The 23,653-nt window shown below is 39.3% G+C and overlaps 1 protein-coding gene across 1 annotated transcript in view; it reads right to left on the bottom strand.

Annotated features, from left to right (window-relative positions):
* The window catches only part of cdh23 (cadherin-related 23), a 179,881-nt gene that overhangs the window by 142,674 nt on the left and 13,554 nt on the right, over positions 1–23,653 (bottom strand). Inside the window, exon 3 of the mRNA XM_063491091.1 lies at positions 20,386–20,460. Coding sequence (XP_063347161.1) covers positions 20,386–20,460 — 75 coding nt within the window. The remainder of the gene's footprint in view (positions 1–20,385; positions 20,461–23,653) is intronic.

Genomic DNA, 23,653 nt, shown 5'->3' with positions numbered 1-23,653 from the left:
GGTGCTGGAGAGAATCTTGATCTTTACCTGCTCTGTATAAATACTTGATGGGTTGTCTTGAGGCAGGGCCGGTAAGACTGAAGTCATGCAATCAGTTGGCTGATGAGTCAGTATGATGCCACTCATGTTACTGCACTGTCTATCCGCTGACAAAGAGAGCCTTCAAACACATCAGCAATGCCAAGCTGAAGCCGCGCTGCCTCACATCAATCACTGCCATCAAAAATTCACACAGGCAAACACTGTCATAAGTTAACTGGCAGCATGAGCTAATTTCATACAGCGCACTTCTACTTTAAAGTGAAGCATTTGCCACTTTATAGATTACCACGTGAAGAAAATTTGAAAAAAGATTGTGGTGAGAAGCAAAAATAAATTTCACATCTGTCAAACAGAACAGTTGTGATTATGAGAGTGTGACTCCAAGCTACAGTGCCGTACACTTTTCAGCATCACAGATAGCAAGCGCAGAGCTAAAGCACAAAAGCAAACAAGAGCATGTGCAAATTATATGCCATTGCAGCACAATGCAAGGACGCAAACACTCATATCATAAAAAGAGAGAGCAAGAGAGTAACCTGAATAAAGCAACAGGGTAATATCATATAATGTTGTTCCATAAAGCTGTGCTATAAACTTACACACATACAGGAGGAAATTCTACTGAACATACTCGGCTGCAATAGTTATCAGCAGTCTCTGTTTGTGGTATATCTGACAGTGTGGTAACAGAGCATGCACACCCCAATGCACCAGTCCCTATTCATGTATATGGAATATGTGCTATGGTGAATCTTGTTAATCTGACCTATTACTGACTTTGTCTTAGCTGAGGTAAATACTTTACTGTGACGCTGAATTTTAGAAAAATCTCAGTCTGTCATGGACATGATACTGAAGAGGTAAGTGAGAGAGACAAAATCAAGATGAAAAGAGTTTGGGTTTTAAAGAAATCAGGTATGCAAAATCTGACTTCTGCATACTCTGGTCATTTATATTTTATGTTTTATAGAAGATCAGTTTTGGTGCTGAGATGTGGACAAAGAGTTTCTGGCAAGTGTCAGTATGTGAGCTGAAATCACAGAATACCTCACATGCATGTGGAATATTTCTATATTAACCATATATAAAAATATATAAAAAATATTCTAAATTTACTGAAATAAAGACAATAAGGACAGAATATGTCCCTAATCGGATATTGAGACTCAGCAATAATCATTTTTATTTGGGTTTCAAAAATTAAGCAATGCTTATCAATTTTTTAGACCACTTCCCAATATAAGGTTCATGCTACAGTCATGTATTTAATGGTTAATCCACCTGTGTGTGCAATCTCTTGAATCAAAACGATAATTTTTGTTGTTATGCATCCATTTTCACATTTACAGTTTTACAAAAACTAGTAGTTGATTAAATCAACAAATTACGGTTATTTACCTGCATTTCTGGACAGAAAAAAGTTTAAATAAACAACAATATATAAGTTTTAAACACATTTTGGAGTAATTTCTAAAACATTTGCATTTTCTTGGTTTTAATGTGAGGCAGTCTAGTCTTGTTGTGCACTGCAGAGATGATATGTTTAATACTTTCATGTGTTTGTAGTTGTCTTTCTTATGAATTCATTATATATATCTGGAGCATCAGACAGCAGCAGGATCCATATGAGCATTTCTGAAACAAGGGAGTTGCGCATTATTAATTTATTAGTTACAATAAATGATCAATGATATGGGGAAAGAATTGCTCTGGATGTAATAAAATAACTTTCTGCTCTTTTCCACACCTCACACAGGTGAGGTGCAATATTAGGTCCTCACAACACATCCTGACAGTTGAGTGAAGAGACAGAAATGGACTCTCAAGCATCAAGCACAATGCACTTCTCAGTTAAAACCCTCGGCAGTCATAGCAACGTACAAACTTAACTCCGTCAGTCAATTTGGCTCATGTGAAACACTTTGAGACTAATTTATGAGTCAGATTCCATCAGGGGATTTAAGCAGTTTCAGACTCATGCTTTTAAGAGACCTCTTGGGGGCATATGCATTAAGTTACACCCTTGCCACCAGTCAAAAACACAGCAAATTAATCTTTCTTCTATTCCTTTAGAAATAAGATGGAAATGAGTTAAAATCAACTCATTGCTGCTTTCTATGCCCACGGTGTTGTGCGCTGCGTTAACGTCTACAGATACAGGTTGCCTCGGGGAAGCCAGTTGGACGTAGAAGTAAACTAAACAGATCTACCTGGAATGACAATAGTGTGGTGGCCAGAAAATAAGTGCTTGGACCTCCATTTCCATATAAAGAGAGAAGTATGTGTTTGGGAGGCATCTTTAATAGCTGAAAAAAGGATGCATGCTGTTAGTTTATATCCCCGTAGGATGAAAATAAATACGGAGACTGACAGTAAAACCTTTTCCCCCCACGGTGGTCAGTTAAATAGCTAACAATAAAAAGATGGGAAAAAAGAGAAAATGGCTCACCAATAATGTTTCCAAGTCTTTATGTCTCAAATAAACAAATGCAACCCATTTGTAAATTGAAAACTGCAGAGGACTACAATGTTCCTGTTGAGTAGTGGACACAAATCACAGCTAGAACCCTTTAAAGGATGTTATATCTGTCTGCTGCTGCAAAACAAAGTAGATTTACCACACAAAAATCTTCTCAAAAGTTCCTCTGAAACAAAACATTTGCCGTATTCCATTTCATCTTCCTCTCATTCACCTTTTCTTCAGTTTCCTTTCTCCTGTATGCACGTGTACTTATGTTTAAGTGTTCACACACGTGTTGGTGACATCAATAACTGCGATGTGGAATCGAGCCAAAGACAAATTGTACCTTGAGTCTGGCTTTAAGTGACTCCTGTGTTTCAACAACATACACCATAAGAGTCCTTGAGAGGCTGTGTATTAATCCGACAGATTTATGACTAAATCTGTCACGGATGAGCGGACACCCTCTGCCTTTTCTTTAGCCACTCCTGAGAGAAATACACGCCTTCTAAAGCACACACTCAACATCTGTGCGTATAACTTTTGTGTACAGCCTGAACATACTCAGTAACACAAGATAAACATATTTATAAGCTATGAAAATGTAGAAGTACTCATATCGATGTACATTTCCTGTGTGATTAATGAAATGTCCGAGAGAAGCACAAAGAAACACGCAGTTTGACTGTGAATGTCGGGTAGCATATGTACTGTACAGATTCATGGCTGTCTTCTGTAGAAAGGAGCCAATCGCTATTAGAGAGCTTAAAAAGGAGGCGAAGTGTACTGGAAACAAATGGTTTGGGTACCTTTTCACAGCTTAAAATTCTTTCTCACTACGCTGTAACCTTGCCAAAACAGAACAAAGTCAAAGTGATCTGTTTGTTTCCTGTTGAGATTCCAGAAGAAGAGGCATCAAGGTTTTTGTTTTTTTAAGGTGCACAATGATGAATGTCATAGGGAACTGCAACTCTGATTATTTTAAGTATATTTTAAAGACAAAAAGAAATAATTCACATAAAAGAATACCATTAAAAACTCTAGCAAATATTTTTTGAAGCTGACTTCCGTCCAGACACGAATCATTGGTTGCCTTGCGTATGATAAGAGCGATCGCACGGCGATCTGAGGGAGAGGCATTTGATTGGATGTCCGGCTCAGGATTGGCTTTCTAATACACCCAAATGTTGAAGTGATGAAAACACTGACTGACAAGGCTGTGACTAACCAATCACACTGAGAAACTTGGAGGACAGTGAAGGACATTAGTGGACAGTCATCCCACGCATTGGTGAAGGGGGACAGACCTGTCACTGCAAATTCACACGCAGCTCCATTCGGTCTCCGATCACACAGTAAAGCTCTTTGCTCTTGCTATTTTCTGTTCCATCCCATCACAGTCTTGCTGTTCCCCCACTCTCTCTCTCTCGCTTTCGTTTTTTGTCATCCTCTCGTCACGCTCCGTCCTGCTTGTGGAGGCCAGACAGAGGGACACAGGCAGCGCTGATAGGAGTGGACAGGTGGCTGTGTGCTGCTAAGGCTTCTGGAGTGACGGCTCAGCCAGCCTGGCCTGTCGTTGTCACAAAAGCAAATGCCTGCCCAAAACACACACATCCAACCCAAACCGCACCACTCCTGCCAATATGCCAAAATGTCCATCAACAACGGCACTTTGTGAAGAATGCCCAGTTTTTTCATTTTCTTTCTTTCTTTCTTCATGTCTTGCTCTTTTCATCTGTTTTTTCTTGCTAAGCTCAATTTTCAAGCCAGTTCTTATTCTGTTGTTTACCTCTCGTTTCTCTCCCTACATGCCCTCCTCTCCCACACTGGCCCTCTGCTGACCCCACCAGGACTGACTATTACCTCAGAGTAAGCTAAATCATGGTCGGGTAATGGAACATGCCACTTTCACCGTGAAGCCACACACACATAAACACATTCACACTAAAACAAAAGCTTCTCCCTTTTGACCTTTTCTCTTTTCTCTCCCGTTTACATGTTTATCATTTGTCCCCTGTATTGCTGGAATATAAGGTTGATGTTGTTTCTGTCAGCCCTGCGAATGTCGATGGAGATGTTGGGGGTAAGGCAGGAGCTAGGGTCAAGAATGAGGCTCTGGCAAGTGATAGGTGACCTAAAGTTCTTGTTGTCACTAATATGGAACCCTTCTGAGCACTCAGAAATTTAAAAAAAAAGTCCTTCTTATTCTTTAAAAAAAAAGAAAGAAAAAAAAGAACAACAACAAAAACTGAGACAAAATGCAGAAGTGTGTGAAAAAACTGAGTGATGATCCAGTAGAAAGACGGCCTCATGTTTGACTTTAGAATACTGTGGTGTACAGAAGAGGATGCCCAGGTTCTTTTGGCTGTGAAACAATCCCAAATCATCATCCCTCCACCACTATGCTTACTGTGACGTATTTGTCTTGATATGCTGTCTTTGGCCATGATGCACAGCACCACATTTGGAGAAAACCAAACATCTTATCTGTCCAAAGGACATTGTTCTAGAAGTTTTGTGGTTTGTTTAGATGCAAGTTTGCAACCTGTGCTGCAATGCTCAGAGAGGCGGCTTTCTCCAGGCAACCCTTCCAAACAGGCCATACTTGTTCAGTCTTTTTCTCATTGTACTGTCAAGAGCTTTAACATTTAACATGAGGCAACATTCAGCTGAGGCCTGTAGAGTCTGTAGCTCAAACTCTACAGGCCTTTTTGCAGTTTCTCTGAGCATTGCATGATCTGACCTTTGGGAATTTGCTGGGACATGCACTCCTGGGAAAATTGGAAATTGTCTTGAATGTTTTCCACTTCTGAATAATCTTTTTCACAGTGGAATGATAGAAATGATCTTTTTTTCAGATTGATTGGCAGCAACTATTTCTTCATTAACATTGCTGATGTCTTTCGTCATTAGACTTATTAAAAACACCTGTATGCCCCAGAGCAGCAAACTACCAATACCTCTGCTTTTATAGAGACGCTCACACTTGCTGATGATCAGTTAATTAAATGCATTTGATTAGCTTAGCATAATCTATCTATATATTGCAAGGAACTGCATGGAGACATGTTGTAGACTAAGATGAGTTGCACTGAAGTGCATTCTAGTTCCTGGAAAGCTTACAAAATGCCCATACTTTAAATATTTATTAAATAACTACCAAGCTACCTGAGCACCTCAGGTCAGTAAAGTAATTTTTACTGCTAATACTGCTTTACTGCTAATACTAAAGCTGCCAATACTAAATACTTGTCATCCTGTGTTATCTGGCATGATGTTCAAGAGAGGTTCCAAGTACAAGACACAGGCTGGAGAGGTAATGAGGAAATGTTTTTACTGGCAAAGCACAAAAATTAGAGAAACAGTCCAAAAGGTACGAGCAAAAAATACAGAACCTAAACGGAACAGGATCCACGAGGAACACTGCATGTACAAAGACAAGACTATATACATTTACAAAAGAGTGATTACACAATGAAACAGGGCTACATGTAAAGACAGTAAAACACACCTGTTGTTTTATAAAACTCTTCTCAAGTTTTATAAAAAGCAGCTTAATGGAGACTTGTCTGTGGAAATAAATGTTTGGTTTTTTGTTAACACTGAAAATACCGAAAATGGTGTTGAAGTCTCCACTTCAGTGTCTATCTATCTAAGTGTCCCGCCTTGTCTAAGGAGCAGTTCCAGCTGAAATGCTTCAGACAGCAATGGTAACCTTTCTGTTTTTATCAGCAAGTTCTCAAGTTGCAGATATCTCTTAACAGCAAAGGAACAACACAACTTTCTCAAAGCAAAATTGGAAATCTTGGAAGTAGCATTGATGCTGACCGTCCATGCTGCTAACTGTCGAGTTGCCACCGACATGTATGGATTGGATGGGTTGTTACCGACACCTGGAGAAATGTCAATAGCACCTTGAGAAATATATTTACTTTGGAAAATGGTGATGTTTTCAATACTTATTTTACCCACTATATATTAAATATATTATATATTTTCAACAATGTGTCTCACTTTTTCTATGTGACAAAGAAATACTGAAAAATTGCATTTCTGTAGTAGATGGTGAAAAATCAAATTAACTTTAGCAAGAACTGCAGCAAGAATGGCCATGTTAGTAAAGAGAAAGCTGTAAAATTTATGAAAATACAGCTAAAAGTCTAAATGTTATGCATTTCTTCATGTTTTCCAAAGCTGTCCAGTAGGCCAGATTGGAGTTATTGCCAAGCCAATTTGTGCCCCCGGGCCTTATGTTTGACACCCCTGGATCACATTATTATAGCATCACATTACTCCTAATTTATTGTTGGAAACTTTAACATAACTTAGCGGCAGCAGCCAAGCTCGAGGATCTCTCTGGGACTTGGTCCTCACCAGACAGGTGTACCGTAACAGTTGCAAAACTACACTCTGGTCTGGATGCTGCCCGAGCATGTCTGATCCTGGTCAGCTCCAGCTCAGTTAGGTTTAGCTGACTAACTGGCCAAGTCAACGCCAGCTGGACTTTGTCTGGCTGGGCAGAGGTACAACCACAGCTCTATCTTCAGCTTCTCTTTCTCTCTTGCTCTCTCTCCCTCTCCCACTCTCTCTCTCTCTCATGTCCATCTGCTGTGAAGCCCTCTTGCTCTCATTGCCTCCTCTGCCAGTATCTATTCCAATTTCTCCATGTGTGTATCACTTTCACATCCATGTTTTCCTTCACCCCCTTATTGCTTCAGCCCTTCCATTAATCCTTCATTCTCTCTTTTTCATTTTTTTCCTTCAATATTCCTCCAGCACTTTCCTCCCATGATATTTTTCCCCCAATTTTTCTTTTCATTTCTTCTTCTTTTTCCTCCACATCACATTTCCTATCTGAACTCCCACTGTTTTCTGTGTGAGACAGGTAACAGCTGGAATTACAAAGGTAGAGAGAAGAGAGGAGATGCACATAGAAAATAAAGGGGACGAGATGGTCACTGTCTGAAAAGCTTGGCTGAAAATATATTAAGCTGACCAGTACAGGACTGCAATGCAGACATGCCAGAGCCTTAAGTGTGTGTGCGTGCATGTATGTGAGTGTCTGTGTATTAGAAAGAAAAAGAGAGAGCATGAGTGTGTTGAAGAGGATGCCCTGTGTATGTGTGTGTATGTTTGTGTGTGTGTGTGTGTGTGTGTGTAAACGCATATGTCCAGACTGTTTGTTACGCTGCAGCTGAATTTGCCACCATCACAGTTTTTTTCCCTCCATCCCATAACACGCCGCAGTTGTTTTATGGATTATAAATGAACTCATTATCTGTAGTGCTCATTAGCTTTAGGTCCTAATTAGCCAAAATTAATATTGTTTCCTGACAAAGACATTGGCACTGGCAAATTGGCAATTGACCTCTTTGGTCAATCTGGGGAAAGAGACATAGTGATGAGGGGGGGCATAAACCCCCCCCCCCCCAAAACAGGACAGATCTGGACAATGACAGCTGCTCCGGTTTATCGGTTTGCGACGCCACCCCCCTCCGCCGTGTCGTCCTCAAACTCGCGAACAACAACAAACTCATGAACAAAACAGCGTCTCCTTCAGCAAGACGCACTGTCATTGCTATCACCCGAGAACTGTGACAGGTGTGGGTTAAAAGTGAGCACAAACAACCTCGTATTTTGTATGGTAAGTGTGCGAGTTTGTGCAGGCGTGAATGCAGGTACCTTACAATACACAATGACTGACAGAGGAAAAGCACAGAATCTGTAATAAAAATAAATAAATAACTGGAGACAAACCACCACACAGGGAGACAAACAGCAGAGAACAAAAAAAAACACCAACCAACCAAAAATGGGGGCTAAAAAGAAAGGCAGAGAAGACAAGCTTGCCTAATTCCTTAAAAAAGTGATCCGCACTTCTAAGTAGGCCTCGCGTCACACATCATCTCGGCTGTGAGATAAAAGGGACGAGTTCTATTATACTGCAGTCACTCCAGCTCACCACTGCACGAACGTGAAAAACCACATAAACATTACAGGATACAGATACAAACACACTCACCTGCCCTCTTGGCCTTTTACGGAGCTTACAGCAAACACGCACATATTTAAAAGAGACAAATACTTAAGAGCTACCGCTAAAGTCACAATGTATGAACGTGTTCTGAAAAGGCTGTAGTGGTTTTGCATGTGAATGTAAGTATACTGAGAACATAATCAGACCAAAATTATTAAAATAGAATAAATCAAAGGAAGCACATTTGAGCCAGGGACTGGTCCACAAAATGAGGGACAGAGTGCAGGCACCCCACATGTCAGTTAATTCCATCTGGCACCAGCACAATGGCCTTTATGAGAACAAATGTCAGCTTTCAAGACAAGGACGAGATAACCTTTCTTCATAGAATGCACACCAGCCTCTGACGACCCAACGGTGATATTACACACTGCAAGCCGCTGGATATAGGCTGATCTAGCATGTCATCCAAACAATAATTTGAAGGTTTAGCAAATATCTTGCTCCAGAAGCAATCACATTTTTGTGATATGTAAAGCAAACAAAATGTAGTATTGTTACTATCGCAACTTTGATGCTGCTGATGGCAAAAATGAGCTGTTGCAAAAAAATGTGCACTAAACTCAAGTCCTTGCCTCAGCTGGAACTCACTTTCTTCTATCATGCTCGGGTAATTTTCAGAAAATTATCCCAACCTAGTTAAGAGATTTTTGAAAATCGTCTCTAGTGGTATTTGAGACCTTCTGAGTTTCAAAGACCATTAAGAGTTTTCCATGACATTTAATTTCTCGTCTTTTTTCGAACTTACATCTTTATAATTAAAAAGAAGGCCTTTTTCCGTATGCATAAAAAACCTGAGCCTATCTGTATCAGCATTTGAGTCACGACACTAACCGCCACATGCATGTCCATCTTCAAAGGAGCAAAGAGAAACAGCAACAGATACATTCTCACAAACACACACATGGAAAGAAATGCGCACACATATGCATTCCTCCTCCTCAGCTTTCCTGCACTGGAGCAGAGAGAGGTGGTCGCTGATGTGAAACATCAATTTCCAGGTTAGCTGCTCTGCGTGGCTCAGGCAGGTATCAGCCGTGACCCACCTGGGCCAGATAAGCAGCTGCGAGAAGCTGATCCGCCATCCAGCAATGCACCCCTCACTACAGGAGAATGGGGTAACATGTGCACACATACAACTACACACATACACACGCTCAAATGCATAAGTAAACAAAACAGTAAAACCTGAACAAATAAGTACGTTTGAGGAGAAAAAATGAAAAAAAAAAGAAGCTAAATATAAAACTACATAAATGCATAAGTGCTGATCAGGTGGAAGGCAATTCCTCTGGATACCACTGAGATTAAACTGGGTTCAAATCCGAGGCATTTCATTTGCACACACACACAAACGGATCAACAGACTGAACTTTTTACCAAAGCTGATATTTTCGGGTATTGATTGATGACTTTGATGTTCCCCCATCTCACACTCTAAACTAAGTCACTCACAAGTAAGTGTCTTGTCCAGTGACACAGATTAGTGTGTCTAAATCCTTATGCTGTACATTCTTCAAACTCTAGAGACCTGCATACAGATGAATTTCATTCAAACCTAAATTTCATTTGGGGTCTAAATATGATTATCACTGTGTGAGAGCCCAGCTTCGATTAGTCAGCTAATCTAACAACTGCCACCGTCGCGGTGAGGCCTGTCAGCTGGGCGCTGGGCGCACTGGCAGCGCTGCTCAACCTGGTGTCGCAGCACATTCCCACAGACAATTTCAATTAACTTTTACAACCCTGAGAAAGATCTCACAAACAGCCTACAGTTATTCACACTTCCGCCGCCTTTGTATTTTTCTCAACGTTCTTACACTGTCTGGTCATAAGACAAAAAAACCCTGTATGGAGCGGGGCACACCACAGAAGCAGTATGTTTTTAAAGGAGATAGGGAGATAAAGAGAGATCGCTACACTCTGAAATGTCTAAGAGTCCAACTCTGAGGAATTACTGCTAAACAAACCTTAAAAAGGTTGCTGACCTGTGAAGATGATTCAGAGCATGACAATAAACACTTTTATATCACCTCCACAAAGACCTGTTTCAAGGTGAGCCTCAAATGACCAGGAATACCTACAAAATTATAAACAGTCAACAGTAATCAGGCAGTGAAATTAAATGAAAAATTACAGTTGAGCTTGCCGAGTCGCACCCGTTATTCAAGTCAAAAGTGACATATCAGAGCCAATCAAACGTGCCCTTTCTTGATATGATGGTTTGGCATGTAGAACGGGTTGTTCACCAATTAGGAGGTTGGTAGATTGATTCCCCAGCTATTGCAGGAACTTGGGTATATAAAAAAATGCTGGTCTGATTGGGTGAATGAGGCGTGTAGTAAAAAGTGCTTTGGGAGCTCACAGTAGAAAAGCACTATATGAGTACCAGTCTATTTAACATTTACACTGCAGCATAGATTCAGTTTAATACCTCCCATAGAAAAAGTCTACACTGTTGGAAATATAGTTTTAAAGGTATAACGTTTGCTTTAGAAATTTTCATGCAGAACGCATGACACTGCTGCTAAACAGCAGTATATACAGACAAGAAAAATAAGTCACTGAAAAGAAAAAATGACAGATGTTTAAAAAATCTTAAAATAAAACTTGCAATGATGTTGTTAGGTTTTTTTCTTTTTAGGTTGATGTTGTTGCGACACTATTTCACATTAGAACATGACAGATGTGCCCGGGATTAAGTTGGCTAACTAAGGCCAAAACTGCTATAGTTAGTTCATAATAATTTCGCTTCATGCAGCACTTTTCAGAAATAGATGTTGGAAATATTTGGGGGGAAATTTTTGTGGTTGGCTGAAGTAATAAACTGTTACCTTTAAGAATGACATGTTTTTTTAAAAAACACAATCGTAACATGTTATTATGGATTAACAATTCCAAAATATATAGCTCTTATATTCACAGATAACGCTGAAAGCTATTGTTCCAAACCTGGTCTCGACTACAGTTTGACAATGAAATATATCAAATTACTGTACATCAATTTGAGTGGTGAAAATTTTACTTTTCTCCTGGATAAAAATTAAATATTGAGTGGCTTGGAGGGCACATTCCTGGAAAACATGCCAAAAGGCTGCATTGGAAATACATACTGTGGGTAACATTTCACTCCACCACACCACCAGTATCATTTATCATTCCAAACTGAGTAAGAGACAGCATACCGTGCGGGCAGGAAAGCAATGACGAAGTCAGATACTTAGAAAGAAAAAAGACGAGTGAAAATTAAGTGTGTTCACGATGCTTAGCGTTCGTGAAAACGCGGAGGCAATGTTGCAATGACGACCTGTGTGTTAAGCGTTTGCACGGGCCATAATAGCACTAACATATCACGTGCTAGGTAAGCGCAGACAATATAGCACAGCACAGCGTCATGATGGATGGTGTGTTTGCAGACACCGCTGAACTGTGGACCCCATTATTTCCTGGGGGAGGAGAGGGGGAGCAAGGCACCACCGGGGAGAGATAAGGGATGATTGACTAAACCAAAACAGAGGTCCCTCTTGGATGGCAGTCTGCTGGCATTATTGGTAAGCCATTGTGGGAGTCAATGCACCAGCTCAATGACAGCAGCGAGCTGTCACAAGATGTAAAAAGATCAAGTGTATCCCCTTCCTAAACTGAGGTAGGCGAAGACTCTTCATGTGGAGAGGAAAAACTTCCAGTCATTAAGAATATCTCCCGGACATGTTAGGACTCATCTCCTGCCGAGATCGGATGGTTCAAACCTCAGCAGGAAGGAATACTTCACATCTGCAGCTGGTAGATAGGATTTATAAAACCAAGACGCGCATGCACAGCCAGAGACACAGTCACTGTCGTGCACAAAGCACATCCACCAACTCAAACTCACAGTGACAGATACAAAAGCAGTTGCCAGAGATTCAAAAAGAACACATACACAGCATTCTGATTTGGCTAAATGAGGACTAAACGTGGGAGTAAAAACAGACCAATGGGCTGCCCCGCTAGGAGTAACAATAACAAACATCTAGAGCATGCATGCTGCCGAGAGACGGTCCTAGATACCAGCTAATATGCTAAAAACAACTAAATAAACACTCGGAGGAACTTCTCCTGTCATTTTCTCCTGACAGTATCCTAATTACCCTTTCTGTTTTTTTTTTAAAAAATCACTACTCATATTTATTTACTTCTTCTTTTATGTCTTCTGTTCTGTTCCAACATACTTTGTCCACAGAAAACACAAAAGACAGGCAAAACATTCCTGGGCATGTTCCAGTCCCGTTAAAGCCCTCCAGTGTGTTGAGGTATTTAATATGTTAAATAAATTAAGGGTTCACAACCGTTCTAAATCGTTCTAAATACTTGCTATGCTTCCTGATGAGCAAGTAAAAGATACAAAGATACCTTTCAAGGCTAACAATAAATACTTGAAAACATAGCAACTTTCTTGAACTCAGTGTTTTGCTTGTTTTTCTATATATTTAAATATATATTTATATATTTAAATGTGACAAAAAATGTGACAATTGAGTTTTTGATTGAATGTTTGGCTGATTACTTTAGAGCACGTGTGAGCTCTTTGTACCATGTTGAAAATGTGTGTTAAAACTGTGAGATCTTAAGATTTTTTTCTGCAAGAATGGGACAAAACCTCAAGTTTAATATTATTCAGCAGGTTTAAAAAATTTAACACATAACTGTTAAAAGCATTACATCTTTAAAATGTTACACATATTAGATTCCTGCTTGTTCAAAAATAGATGTTGCTGTCCACCAAAACAGAGTGGTTTGGTGGACAGCAACATAGGTAAAATCAAAGTAGTGCAAAGATAATTTTAAGTATATTTATAATATACAATATATATACAGTATATTATAACATCTATGTGGTAGGAGGAGCAGGTGTTAGTGTTAGGAAATGCTGCCACAGTGTAGTTGGAGCCTTAAAATGAGAGAAAATGTATTGCTGGATGATGCAGAAGCTCAGAGCCAAAGATGGGGGAGTCTGTACTTCAGTCAGTGGTTCACACCAGTAGTGTCAGCCAGGTATGAGGTTTTTCTCTCCAAGCAGGTAATAGTCTGGCCAATTATTTGATCAGCAGCAGAAAAAAAGCAGTCCTCATCTCCAGCCAGGTGCAACAAATGGGGAATTAGATATGATTTCCAAATGCCTCTCAAGGAAGAGAAAAGCCTCAAAGGAGCATTCATGTTTCTTTAGTCATTTTCTGAACATTAAAATCAGTCATGTCTGCTTCCCGAGAGATTTTCATTGGTGCAGGAATATGATTCAAAACACTATAGTGCTACACTGAAAATGTTATTTTCAAGGTAGCACAACTGACCTTGGAGTCTGACTTATCTTTCCAACAAATCTTAACAAAAGAAAGTCATTTGCACACTTGACTAAACATCAATACAACTTAGCAAAATCTTTAAAAGGATAACTTTAGAATTTGTGCTGCTGTAACGTAAGTAAGACAACTGAAGTGTCAATAAAACATAGGCAAATTTACACCCTTTTTCAGGGCATTCATGCATCCCTAAATCATGTTTCAGTGACTCTAAAAATAACTGATGTTTTTGCATCTCTGTGTGTGGAGTGAAGCTGTGGAAAGATATGAAGTAATGTCCGAGCATGGCGCAGTTTAAAAAGCGGTTTAAGGATATGGTTTTTGCAGTGTACAGGGAGGAGGTAGAGATTTGATAGGGTGTTCTTGTCCAATATTTTCATGTGTGTGCGGGTGCACGGGTATGTTGGTATGGGTATATATATCTGTAGGTTGTGTATCCTTTGAGGTGTTACTGGGGTTATTGAAAATGTGTATATGTGTGTATGTGTATATATGTATGGATAGATAGAAAGATATATAGATATATATAATTATATGTATATAATTAATTTAAAAAAAATACACGTAACATATAATGTAATTGTAAGGAGGTATTTCTGCAGTCTATTGATTACTAGATAGTGGAAAGGGGGTGGGATTAAATAAGATTATGCTTCTTCCTGCTCCTTTTTGAACATGAAAGTTATTTGTAGTTGTGGTTGCTCGTTTTCCTTTTGTTTTGCTTTGTTTGTTTGTCTCTTTTTAATTCTATGTTGTTGTACTTCTTCAACATGTTCAAAATAAAGATTCAATCAATCAATCAAACTGTATATAATATATAATAATAATTATTATATTATAATAGGAATAACACATTTTAGTATTATTTTCTGACAATGTGCTCTAATCTTATATTTTGCCATTTGTCTATGGAAGTGAACACAGAGTGAACACACACACAGAGGCCTCGCATGCTTCGACAGCTAGGTTTGTCATGAGTAAACGAGACTTACTTTGCGTCAGCAGAAAGAAAATGAAGATGTAATGTCACGACACAAATAAATGATGCACAATAATTCAAAATACATACTTGAAACATTAGTTCTGATAACACAGGGTTATTGCTGTGTCTGCTCATTTAATCTCTATATACTGTTGAAAAACGTTAGTGCTAAAGTAGGTTAGACTGCTAAGAGATTATTAGCTATTTTACCTTTCTGATCCAATTTATTTGCTAGCATATTGTTACATGCCAGACAGGGAGCTGATGTACTTTTTTCATTGGTTGTTTGCAATAAATAAAGGGAAGGACAATGTATTAAAGGGAAGAAAGAAACTTTGAAGTTTCTTTTTCTTCCATTATTGTATATATTTGTTTTTCTTAAAGAAAAGGAAAATTGAAGCTAAATCCAGGTGAGACCAAGTCACAAGGTTACCTCATATGTTAATGGCCAACAGCAAATTCAATTAGAATATTATCATACGTTGATTTGAATCAAATTATGCCTTTACTGATTTGGAATTTTTTTTCAGTGTTACATTTATCTTTTTTATTGACAGCACAAGGGCACAGAGGAAGAGAACGAGAGCAGGATGGTGACAGCAAAAGAGAGAGAGAGCAAAAAGAAAGAAGTAAGAGTGGACATATAGTCAAAGTCAACCCCATAGTTATAAATCCAAGGTATCTTCTGTTTTGACCACATTCACCATATTTATATCATTACACTGGGAGTTTTTAGCACAGCCTGACAATAATGATTTGCAAAATTGAACAAGTCCAGGTTTATGATAGATTGTTTTTTCTAAAATGTCTGAATAATGTTGCGTTGATGACTTGGTGGAGTGCCTGTATGTGGTTATGAAACTGGTATAATGTTGTGCATGTTTCTCCTTTGATATTGCATCTCCTCTACTACAAATAGTTAACTGACTGTAGAAAATTCTTGTCAACATGATATTTGTCTTAGGTTTGACAATAAGGCTGCACCCTAAAACGGGTGTGTTATTGAAATCTGGGATTATTTTTCTGAATGATTCAGAGACACTACGATAGGTAATACAACTATTTAGGTTGGAAAAAGTTGACAACATGTGCAAACAGCATATTCCCTTTAACCCTTTATATTAACTTCAAGCACACTATGATTGGGGGTTGAGTTCCCCTAAATGCTTGATTCCACAATCGCCCCTGCCATGACCTGTTTAATACCAAATTTGTCTATGCTGGTTCAAACACTTGCTTTTAGATGTCAGATAAAGACAACTCTATCAAAAAGCATTGATCCAATAAAAATAAAAACCATTCACATTAGGACACCATCAACCCACAACAACCCACGAAAATTATAAATACCGCTTTTTCAATGCATGCGGGCAAGCTGACAGAGCCGATCGACCGAATTAGAAGGCTGAGAAAGAGACAGTGTCCAGAAAACAGAGAGTTGACAAGCCACAGTTAATGCAGAGCATGCTTGACAGTGGGGAATTGGCTGGGGAGAGTACACAGACATTATCAACACATTTAGGGGAACACGTTAATAAGTTCTTCCTTGGGGCTACCTCTTGCTCTTTAATTATTATTGAATTGGGTATGCCACAGAGCTAATTAAAAGTGCAAGGTATTTACTGTGGCAGTCGAAGAATGTGAGGGTGCAGAGGAGAGCAAGAGAGAAACGGGAGAGGGAAGACGTTCTGACAGAAGGTTGTTATTTTAATTGTTTTAATAGTGTTCTGGTAATGGGAGATGCAGCTATGGCTCTACATCTTTCATGCAGGACTAAAGGAGAGAGGGAGGGTGAAAAAGTGACTCGAAGAGCCATGCTTCAGGTCTCGTTTAGCTTCTTCTAAAATCAGACAGAAGACATGTGAGAGAAGAAAATACACTGTAAGATAGGAAGATCTAGTTTGGCTAATAAAAAACCTGGCATATATATCATATATGCCAGTCACGTATGTCCATTATGTGATCTATAGGAAATAAAGACTTTTTTTCTGTGTTCAGGTCGATGATGAATATGATTAACTTACAATAACTCAAAGGGTTGCTTCAGAAACACATCTCCTACATTCATGCAAACAGCACACCCAGAAGCTTATCTCCTGTTGTTCTCTCGGACCTCTGAGGATTCTCACTTCCTTGGTAAAAAAAAAAAAAAAGAAAAGAAATGATTTTGAATGAATATAAAAAAAACCTTATCCCACATAAATGATCATGGGTTGGCATGAGGTTAAAGCACGAGCCAAATTGTTGAACAGAACGAGGCAGCAAAGCCTTTTGCTTAATTGGCATAAACTACAAGACATGCACCAACCTTCCCAGCAGAGTGTGGAAGTTTTTTCGACAAATGTTGTGTTTCCACAAGTTAATTACTTAGTAGAGAGCTTAATCTGCCGAATCAGGGCAAAGTGGATTAGGAGATGAGAGCGTTTAATCAAAGTGTTCTCTCTGTCTAATTACACATCCCATTTCCTGACACAACACACACTGTTATCTGCCACTGCATTTAAACATCAGCGCTTCTGTTTAGCTGCCCTCCCCTCCAAGAGTGAATGATCCCACTGCCTGGATGTGACAAAATAAATAAATGAATAAAAGTCACTGAATGTGAACACATGTAGACTCGAACTAAACAGAGATGCGCGCACAAACACACGGACGTGCAGAGACCGAACATAAATGCGGAGAGGATTTGGTTCCAAACAAAACATTAAAATATATGTTATAACATGTATCACTATATAACTGCAGTGTACAGCAGACCACTAATGCAGCCTAATCACATGCATCGTTCATGCCAGGGTGGGCAAAAGATTTCTCCTGGGTCCTCCTCACTTGTGTTTTAAACTGAAATTGTTCTTATTTTGGGCATGAAAAACACTGGAACCTCTGTTGGACTCAAAATAATCAGTATAAGGAGATATCTGCAGAAGAAAGTGTAGGAAAGAAACAAGCTTTCTGGTTTCTGTTTGCTTGTAGACTGATTTCTGCTGAAATATAATCTTAAAACTACTGTCTATCATCCGACCACAATTTTGCTTCCTAAAAGCAAATTTTTATTTGTTCAAAATGGTCAGAGCACGTAGCAGGAAGATCTGGCTCACCGACTATATTGGAAGCGCCGAAAAGTTAGCCGTTGTCCCTGGACTCATTAGACCAGCCAGTATGTTGATAGTATACAGTATATGTCACTTGTGTGAGTTCACACCAAGTCACAGCCTAATCCCACTGTGTTACATATGCATCTTCAGCACACATCTGCACAGAATTCTTCAAACACCTTGTGCCAGTTCCCAAATCAAATCCCTTGCTGCTGAGAAGAGGAGAGAAGTGAGTGAAATATCCATGTTTGGATGTGTTCCCTCATCTGCCTGATAAATATTGTATTGAATGTGTTTTTGCATGGTGTACGAAGGCATGAAGATACTGACTTAGAGGCCATGTGCTGAAGTTACCGATCTGCTGCAAAGACAAGGCCAAATAAAAGGTGTTTTAAGTGTCTCCATGGGCATCCATGTACAGCAATTTTCCTAGAAGGCAGGCTGTTTTTCTTGTATCTGTTATACTAATTCTTGGTGTCATCTCAGACAGCCCGCTCACACGAACCACTGTTACACCACCACAATGACTTAATCCAGCAACCTCCATGGTAACCGAATGTAACCAATCACAGTGGATGTGGAAACCTGATCATTGAGCTCAAGTTGAGCAGTTTAGCTTCCAGTCAGCCAGACAGGTGCTCATTTACGTTCATCAAATTTGTGTGAAAATAATGGTCTAATGAAGTACAGAGGAACATATTAAGTTTTGAATATGATTAAATCGCCTCCACTGTGCCCTGAAAGGCCAATTTAACACTTCTTTATTCTTTGCACAATCTTTGCACCGAACCTTGAGATGAGAAAATATGCGGGTTCTTTTTCATTATGGCCTTTTATTCAAATGAAAAGCAAGCGTAACGTCAATCCAGTGCAGCTGTAATTGCTGCTGTACACCTACACCTGTAGGTGTATAGGTTGAAAAAGAATCTCAAGCTATTATTCACTAGGTCACATCCTTTCCTCACATAACACACCAACATTTGACTCATAGGCTCGTGTGGTTGTGTGAGTACATTTGTGTGTTTACGTGTTTATGAATTGGAAGGCCTCCTAGAGGAGGACATCTGCTGAGCTAATAAACGATAATCTTGACAAATTGTCACTGTCTGATCATTCAAGCCGGCCTCACAATCACATTACTGAGTAAGCCATTACAGACCGGGCCAAGGACATGACTGACAGCTCTCTAAACCAATGGAGGGCGTTGCTGTACCAAAGCCCAGCTGCTTGAGAGGAGGACAATAATTCATGGCCTAAGAGCAATTGGAATGTGGAATGGAGTAGTTAGGGAAATTAGTAATGCCACCCACTAACATATCCATGCCCTTCACTGGTTAGAACAGCAGCTGAGTTTATGAAGAGATGGCCTTCCGCCAGAACCGACTTTGTCCTTTTGGATAAATATGGCACACCAGGCAACTATTGAGGGTAACGGTGTTCGAGGTCATGATGATGCAGATTTACAGTAGGTCCTACTGTGGGATACAGTAGTCTGTCCTGGCTATAGTACAAAACATTTAACTGAGATGATGACACTGGAGATGACATTGACAGCTTGATGGTGCATTTTAAAAATGCAAGACAATGCCAGTGACATGTAACCACTCGCAGAAAACAGCTCTCAGGGTGTAGACATAAGTGAACAATTTAAGACTCAGACTAGGAGTGTTGACAGACTGGCAGAGTGTAAAGGTCATGTGATAAAAAACAAACTCCTAGAAAATCAATCCACTATAAAGGATTTTAATTCCAAGCCACTGACACCCTCAGAGATGATGAAAAGCCTGACATCTTCAAATTGCCCTGTCAATCACCACAACCAACAGAAATGACATGGAAAAAAAAGAGAAAATAAATACAGGGTATAATAGATCCAAAGGAATTGGGCTCAACTTAGTATCTGCTCTTCCCCCCAAACTAGTGGGACATGTAATGAACAAGCTTGTAATCACACAAAAGTACCCAATGTGGACAACTTCTGTTAGACATCAACATCAGGAGGTGAAAAATCTCAAGCATCCCAGGTTTCTGTTGCGCAAGCTAAATATTATATATCATAAAGAATCACTCAGACAACCAGACTCATACATATACACGCATCATGATAACGGACATCCATTTCCATCACTGTCAGCGTTTTTTATGACATTCCTCTTGACTTGCTTTTTCTTCTGCAGTTTGTATTCAAGGAAGAGAGGACAGAACATATCTGTGCAGCGAGTACAGCGGCAAAGCCAAAACAAAGACTAACTTACTTTAGACCTTGTAGACGCATCACACATAACAGTGTATCCCAGTCTTTTGGAGCCACAGCACATATTTTACATTAGAAAAATCACGAGACACACCACCAAACAAAAATGTCACAAAAAGTATATATTCAAAATACAAAGTATAAAAATGTACTGATGCGTGCTGAATCTACTCACCAATAGGCGTGTCTTCATAGATGAGAAGGTAGGTCGAGAAGAAGTAGTTCAGGAAACGTGGTGGCTGGTTGGAGCCTTTGGGGAGAACGGAACAATTCAAGATACATTTCACATTTTTTTTAGACAACTTGTCATAAAAACAACAAAAAGAATATTTTAGAAATCTATTAAAAACTTGAACTTTTAATCCCAGGTTAACTTCTTCTCTCAGAAGTCAGAAGTTTACCACTAAAACCATTTTTAATGTTCACGAATTTAAGTAATAACTGCAATTTGGCATTTTTATCAAAAAATAATAATGTGCTTTGCTGAATTTGAGAATTCATGAATAGCAAGTGTTGCTCATGGTCTCTGATTGGTCTTCCTGTAATATTTTTGCACATAGCTGCTTTTGTTAAACTAAAAAATAAAAAAAAGAGGCAACAGCGTGTTTTGATTTCTCTCCCTCTCAAATATTTATACAGCAAACATCATAATATGAATGTCTATAAATCAAACTGCACTACAGCTGTGTGTTCAGTTCATGATGTTAGTCTTGCAGGCAACATTAAACTTTGATTTGACTGCAAAATCAAACTTTGGACATTTTCTATTTTCCCACCATTTATCTTGGATTTCGTAATCAAAGCTTTCTTTAATAATTGCTTTTGTGCAAGTTGGGTGTTTGGGCTTTTCCTGCTGTTCTGTCCCTGTTTGCTTCCCCAATCTCTCCCTCAATTTTCTCAACTGCTTATCCTATCAGTGCCACCGGGTACCCAGAGCCTATCCTAGCTGTTAATGGATGTGGGCCAGGATACATCCTGGAGAGATCGCCAGTCCATCACAGGGCTAGTCTTTCCTCATCCTTGATTTTGTTATCGTCACTCATCCAATTATCTTCTTGTCTGCCTTTTATGATCCAATCAGCTTCTCTTCCCTGGTCTTTGATGGTGAATCGTTCATATTGTGTCTCACATGTCTGCCACCTGTCCCACAATAGCTACCGGAGTCTAAACTCCTGGGGTCCTGTCCTAAATGCCTAAATAACAATTTTCTATTGTTATTTTAATATTATAAAAACTTTACATGAATAATTTTTTAAGTATGTTTATTGAGATTTTTTGATATAAGGAAAAAAAAGACACAAAAGACACACACACAAAAAAACAAAAAAAAAAACAACAGCCAACACAACAGCAAGGGCAAAAACACACAAATAAGGCAAAAGATTACAATGCAACGACAAAAATACTACTTCAACACTGGCAATAAACAGAAATAAAAAGCTAAGGTGGTAGGCTGAATTATTGGCGATCGATCAAACAGGACTTTGTTTTAATACATGATCTAAAGATGGCTGCCACACCTAATTCTCTCCATATGCAGTAGAGCAGTCAGTTCTGTCAGCCACATTTTGAATTGAGGTACAATATCCGACTTCCAGAGAGTCAAGATAATTTTCTTAGCAATTACCATTCCGAACAAAACTGTAGTTTGTGCAGCAGAGCTGAGGTGTAAAAGGGAAGAATACATGAATAATTAATGACCTTCACTTTTTAGCATGTGGTATAAAATGCGTCAATAGCTGCACTTTTTAAAAATGGGTGAGTTACTTTTTAATTCCTTTAAAAAACCTCCACTGTAGCTTTATCTTTGATGTCTTCTCTTTGTATTAACTTTTAATGACAACTACTTAAATTTAACAAACAGAAAAACCACCTGCAAAGACAAGAGTAGGAAGATCTACGTATGGGAGGGACTGTCCATTACAACACAACAGGTTAAAAGGGCCTGTTAAAGGGTTAATAGCGTCCCGTGTTTGGCGAGTGTTCTGTAATGTCAAAAGGCAGAGCAATACAAGCTGTTTTTTAGGGGGAAAGATCAGCGAACAAAGCTGATGGTCTTTGATCAGCTGAACAAGCCGGCAGACCACAGAGACAGTGAAGCAAAAGAAAGGGGAGGCCAACTTGTTTGAAGTGAGAGTGCTTGATAGAGTGAATAGGTGCTTTGAAAGTACGAGCTTTTTGTTCAGTCATGTGCCCGTCTGTGCAGAAGAAGATGCTTATCTTTGGCTTGCCTCTAGCTCTCAAGTGCCAAGAACATGGAGCGTGCTTGACAGGGTTTGAAGATAGTTAGGGTGAGGGTTAATAAGCTCCTGTCCGTACCTGTGGTTTAATTACTGCGAAGCTTTACGCCAGGCTTGGTTAAAGTAATGCGGATTGATTACAGCTACAAAATAACCACAATGATGATCATAAATCCAATTTGCTGGATCAGGGAGGTAATGCTCAAGAGGAGCACAAGGTCAGTGTGCTAATGGGGTAGTTAGAAGAGGCAAGAGAAAGAGAGGGATTTAAAAGGTGAGGAGAAGAAAGAGGGAGCAACACGGAAAGAAAACACAAGGTGCGAGGTGATAGTGAGAGGTGAGAGACTGGAGGACTCCAGAGAAAGAAGGTCTTGATAAACTCATTGCGCTTGATGGAAAGAGGTTGTGACAATCGCTTAATAACTTTCCATGCTGCTTCAGCGCTGCGTGTGATTGGAGGTGTCTCCTGCCTGTCACAGAGAGACAGTTACCATGACATTCCACAACAGCAGAGCTCTCCCTTGCTATATCTGCCCCCCCAAAGCCTTCATACTCAGCAAGGAAGCAAAGCAGACATTTTTTTCTTGGTGGTGCTTATGGCTTAACACTAATAATGTGAGACATTATGGAAGAGACAGTGGGGGAGAGTAGAGAAGGAAAGCGTGAGCGAAGGAATGATAATGAGAAAAAAAATGGGAAATAGGATTGAAAAGGTGCACAGGCCAGAAAAAAAGTGTGGGAAAGCATTTAGCGCGGGAAACAGAGAAGGAAGCAGGACAACTACTCCTGCTATCAACCTAATTAACATAAACTAGCATCTTCCTATTTTGCCTAGCAACTGATAAAGATACTAGAAAACCCATAGTTATTCATGATACCTTATTTGACTAACAAAGGTAGATCTGCCGTTAAATGTTGACACCACATAAATTTTTAAAGCCTTTTATTCTGGGAAGTTTGACTGATTTAACACCTTTTCAATTATTCAGTTTCAAATTCACACTGTTCTACATATTCACAAAAATAGCTGCCAACTAAAACCACAATTTGCTACTTTTTATCCACGGTCATAAATCAAACTGAAATGCATGCACTACTGCAGGGATTTATGGTAACTGTATAAAATATGCAGCATAAAGACCTTTCCCTAATAACCAACACTCGACAAAATGAAAGTCTAGTCTGTGGATTTACAGATCCTTA

The sequence above is a fragment of the Pelmatolapia mariae genome, linkage group LG13, assembly GCF_036321145.2.
Source record: "Pelmatolapia mariae isolate MD_Pm_ZW linkage group LG13, Pm_UMD_F_2, whole genome shotgun sequence".
Lineage (NCBI taxonomy): Eukaryota > Metazoa > Chordata > Actinopteri > Cichliformes > Cichlidae > Pelmatolapia > Pelmatolapia mariae.
This window is presented reverse-complemented; position numbering and strand designations above follow the sequence as displayed.